Raw genomic sequence first — 5,355 nt, 5'->3', positions numbered from 1 at the left:
AGGCAGAATCTGATATGAGAACTCTCTACCTTTACAGTTAAAGTTTGTAAAATTGAAATAGCTTGTCAAAATGCTTGCTTTGATACTGCAAATGCAAGTTCAGGCTGTATTATTCCTTGAGATGGGTGTCAGTGAATTCTAAATGTCACTTTATTGCGCTCGTGCTAGCAGGGCCGTATTGTAAACTAAATCTAAACTGGGTATGAAGCATGGCCTGAACAGATAACAAAAAGATAATCCTTGCCTTAGAGAAATTATGATTAAAATATAAGATACACAAATTCAATGTAGATGGGGAGATCAAGTTAAATTATACTTGCAAGCTCATAGGGTGCTGGGATCTTGCCTATACAAGATCAATATTGCAGCACAGAAGTGATTTAATGATCGATGCTTCACAATGTCTATTGGGAGTGTGACAAGCAACATAAGAGAAGGCAAAAAGGGTGCTACACTCAAAAGAACAACCCACGGGCAGTGGAGCCTGGTGGTATTTGTTGTCTGGCTGTCAGAGCTGATGTTTCAGAATTGATTGAAAAGTGATAGGTGAAAAGCCCTGCAAGTGCAAATAAAGAAACTTTATTGATTGACCACAAGAGAAAGAGTCAGTGGAGGGATGTACATCATTAAAAATCCCATCCTGTGCTGGCACAGAACTGACTACGCTCATATCATCCCCAGCAATGCCTGCCTACAGTGGACTCAGAGGCTTCCATCACAGCGCTGCTGGATTCTCTCCTAGGCAGCCTATCACTGGCTTTTCCAGGAAAGGGTGTTCATTAATGCTTATCCTGAGCCTCCCTTGCTACAATTTAAGCTTGTTACCTGCCATCATATACACCTTCAAGGTGGTAATAGCATGGCACCCCTGGGTCATATTAAAATTTTAATCCATGAATCCTTTTCTCCTGAACTGCTGTTAGTCTCTCACTCTGCACCCTGTGTCTATGCACTGGATTATTTCTGATTAAGTATAGAATTTTGCATGTGCTGTGGAGTAAGTTATACTTACTGTTCATATTTTTCTATATTAATACAGTTCATACAATCGGTAATGAAACAAACTGATCAATTTTTACTTTATGGATAAAAATATTTTCATTTGCATACATTATATTGGAGGATAAATTCCTTGATTTACAAGACCATTTTAAGTGTTTTAAAGCAGTATTTAAACTATAGGTGCTTTTCCTGACAGTTGTGCACAAATAAAATAAAAGTAGCACTTTCACGACAGCCCTTGTCACTTGCCCAGTGAAGTAAATAGGAGACTTTCCGTTGATTTCAGATTTCAGACTGATTTTCAGCCTATTAGCTCATATACTATATATGTCACAGTGCTCAAGAAGTGTTTTTTCCCTTTTTTGTGTACATTGCATAGCACGGACAAGTGTTAGTCAGACAAGACAAGACAAGACATTTTTGCCTTTTAAGGTCCCCATGCATAGTGGGAAAAGAGCAATTCTCTTTCTACACTTTTTTTCATGATTTCAGCTTTTTTTTTTTCCTTCCCAGAAAATATCTCTGCTTGGAAGTTGGTTTTTTTTTTTTTGATTAAGGATTCAGCTGGGAATATGTTAAATAAATTCAGTGTGCAACAGTTTAAAATAGACTGGAATTCAGTTTTTGATCTCAGATGACTCAGCGGACTTCATATGATGTTGTGACTGCTAATGTCTAACCCTGACATTTATTTAAAAAAAGCAGTCACAGAAGCAGTGAAACTAACAAAGCTATGAGTAGTTCTTCCTCCCTGATCCTTTAATCCACCCTTAATTCTTAAACCATCATTGCAGGAAATAGACCTTTAAGTCTTCAAAAGGCTTCCGCTGTTCAGATACAAAAAGTTTGGGGGAATCATTAAAAATTAACACTAACCTTATTCCAATGAAGTCAAATGGGCAGATTTCTAGAATTAAATGAGACTAATTTCATATTCAAATGGCAATATTAAAAGAACTGCTGAAAAGCAGCACTGTTACAGTGAGTGCAAGACTTATAATGCGCTTATAAAGACTTATAAGACTGAACAAGCTTTATAATGCGCTTTTATGCCCCTTTCTGCACTCAGTATCTTTCTGGCCGAAGAGGCTGCACTATAACTCCTGTATTCTTCTTCCATTGTGTGTACGTACACATACTTTTATAGTTATGGGAGCAGATATCTCAATTGTCTTAAGTCTGTTCTGCAATTGTCACTGTGATGGAAAAGAAGTTTCCTTCTTCTTATCTCCTGTCTGGTGTATTACTGTTTATGTCATTATTACTGCTACTACTAATAATACTATCAGAGTTTATATTCTGGTAGCAGCAAGGATTTTTAATCACAGAACTGTGTATTTTCTCTTCTCCAAAGGAACAGGGAAAGGGACAAAATACATATGAGAAAGAATAAGACCACGGTATAAAATAAGATGTTATGCAGTTTATTAATTATTATTCATTAAATATGAATATATATGTAAGAGTTTGCCTCCTCCAGATGAAAGATATTCCAAAATAATACAGTATCAATGGCCATCACTGGTATTTTCATATAGAAAAAGAATTTTTACATACTTGATGAGTAATTGTGTAATGTTTTACTGGATCAAAAAAAAAAAATCAGATTTTGAAGAGGCTACCAGGTTGCTTTGGTTTTTTTACAGCTTATGTACACTTTATTTGTGGTACATTGTCTTGGGCAATATTTATGCACTGAATATATTTGAAATGCGTAAACAATTATTCAAATTTTCCATATGCTTCTGTGAAAGTGCAAACGATTTAAAATATGTTAAAAATAACTGAAGCTGTTCCATAATTGCTGAAATGCAGCTATCAGATGAAGATTAAGCTCATATTTTCTCTGTAATACACATTATAATTTTATGTATATTGTTATTGATAGTATAGCAGTTGTCATCACAGATACAATGCAGTAAAATGTTCAGCCAGCTTATGACTATCTTTAACGAAAACAGACTTCTGATATCTTGTCAAAAAGTTTTTCTTTCAAGTCACTGACAATTAATAAGACAGGTTAGATCATTTGGTATAAAATTCTGGTATCACATGTCATGTATTTGGAGGGATAACACAGAAAAGGAAAACCAAACCTGAAGACAAATAAGCAGTTACTTTATCTACTTCAATAAGCAGTTACTTTATCTACTTAGTCTACGAATGCCAGATCTGTGCAATTCATATTAATTTTTAATGCCATTTGAAATAAATTGTAATATCAAAATGATGATGGAACAGAGAACCATTAGGTTAAACTACTCCTGACTGGAAACATGTTGAAATATGAAGACTTTTCTTTAAATGATGCCCAGTTCAACGAAATTCCCCAGGGAATAAACTGCGAAAAAACTTCTAAAGCCTTTTGCCTGAAGTATTTCCCAACAAAGACGTAGATCACAGGGTTAATGCAGCTGTTGGTGGTAGCCAGAGTATAACCAAACTGCTCACCAAAGTTGATGAGTTCCTCCAGAAGCAGCCTTTGATCATTTCTGTCTGGTACAATATATCAAGGAATACAAAAAAATTGTATGGAGTCCAGCACAAAAGAAATATAAGTATCACTGTGAAGATCAGCCTGGTAGCCTTTGTGCCTTTATGCTCCTTGCAACTCTCTGTTCTGAGTGCTCTTCGTTCTCTTGCTTTATTTTGTAGGGAGTGAATGGTAGAAGAATTAAGGAAGATGATGGCTGTAGACGGCAACGCAAACCCAGCTATGTTGAATAACAGGCTTTCAGCTGTTACCCACGATGGGGTGGGGAAGTCTAAAGTGCATGCTGAAATATTCCACAGGGGAAAGTGTTTCACAGTCCGAAACATAAAAGTTGGAACGCTGAGAAGGATGCCGAAGAACCAGGTGAGCAAGCAGATCCCTTTGGCCATAGTTTTGCTCCGTATCCCTCTGTGGTCCAACGTATGGACAAAAGTCAAATAGCGATCCACGCTGACTGCCACTAGCAAGTAGATGCTGGTGTACATGTTTAGGCTGATGGACGCGCAGGTGCTGCGACAGAGGAAATCACCGAACGGCCAGTTAAATTTATTCCTGATATTCTCTGCCCAGAAAGGGAGGCACGCGAGGAAGATAAGATCAGCAACAGCTAGGTTCATAAGATAGATTTCAGCTATCTTTAGGGGGCCCTTGTGCAGGGAATAAGTGATGAGAACAAGTATATTTCCAAGCATGCCAATAACGCAGATGGTATCAATATACTTGGGTACTATATAATACACGATTTCCCACCAGTCATTCAAGTCCGGGCAAATAGTTGAGTTACTGTTGTTTTCACTCTGGTTTGAGGAGGGAACATTCAGTAGAGGAGTTTCAGTCATTTTTTTTTTTAAATTCTGAAGTGAACAGGAGACCTTTTTGAAATGAGAGAAAGGGACTGCAAAAAAGAGACATAACATTCTAAAGTTGTCTCCTGTCAGTGGTGTAACAAACATTAACTGCTGGAAATTCTTTATTAGTGCTCACTGATTAGTAGAGGCTAGATCAGTCCATGCTTTGTATGTGCAAAGGTGAGAAGTGTTCCCGGTACTGGCAAGGATGTAATATCCTCTGCATCCTATGAAACTTCCTCTCTTTGCTGCCATTGTTTAAAGTGGCACAGAGGAAGGAAAGTGCCAATTTAGTGTAAGTAGTTCTGTATGGCTCCACCAGACTGATGACAGAAGCAGATATAGCTGAATTCCAGCTCCCTGGCAGTAGTAGAAGTCACAGTGCTGACACAAAGTGAGCTTTGCACCCTTCCCTGCCCTTTCTCTTACTCTTATTTTCCATGCGATGTATAACTTTAGCAGGATGATATCTGTTTCCCCCAAACTGGAAATGCTACTCACTTTCTGTGTGCATCACTTGTTTGCTTAACTTTGAATTCTTTGGTTCCCTCTCAGTTCCTCCCATTCTGAAGTTTGAGTTCAAATTACCATTACATTAGGCAGTTTATTGCCCTCAAATGTCAGCAGTTGTAATAATAAAACATTGACTCCTCCAGAATCTTATGCTCAAAATCTTGACTGGAGGGAAGGCCTCTGCAGGTCCAAATTCACAGCACACTCCACCAGTTCAAAATTTAGTCTGAGTTCAGCTGGAGAGAGGCAGCCTCAAACTCCAAAGCATTGAAGCTTTTATAGCATGGGCAATACTTTTATTTCTCTCTCGTGACTGTGCGGGAATGAGAGTACAGGTAAGACGTTATCCTCCTGTGAAATCCACTGGGTTGTCAGAGCTGCCTCCTGCAGTGCCTTTATTTTGCTGGTGTTGTCATGCTTGACCATAGTGCCTGGATCTTGTGTTTTTAAGGGCGTTCAGTCTCAGATTCATTATGGTAGGCAAGACATTACAGAGCC

General features: G+C 38.1%; 1 protein-coding gene across 1 annotated transcript; it reads right to left on the bottom strand.

Moving 5' to 3' along the window:
• Positions 1-3,250: 3,250 nt before the first annotated feature.
• On the bottom strand, positions 3,251-4,335 carry BDKRB1 (bradykinin receptor B1). The gene is given in 2 exon segments (XM_009987864.2): positions 3,251-3,468; positions 3,471-4,335. Coding segments are annotated over 2 exon segments (1,083 nt in total).
• Between the last annotated feature and the right edge of the window lie 1,020 nt (positions 4,336-5,355).

This window comes from Tauraco erythrolophus, chromosome 6, assembly GCF_009769465.1.
Source record: "Tauraco erythrolophus isolate bTauEry1 chromosome 6, bTauEry1.pri, whole genome shotgun sequence".
Taxonomy (NCBI): Eukaryota; Metazoa; Chordata; class Aves; order Musophagiformes; family Musophagidae; genus Tauraco; species Tauraco erythrolophus.
Note: the sequence above shows the minus strand (reverse complement) of the source record. Positions and strands in the feature narration are given on the sequence as shown.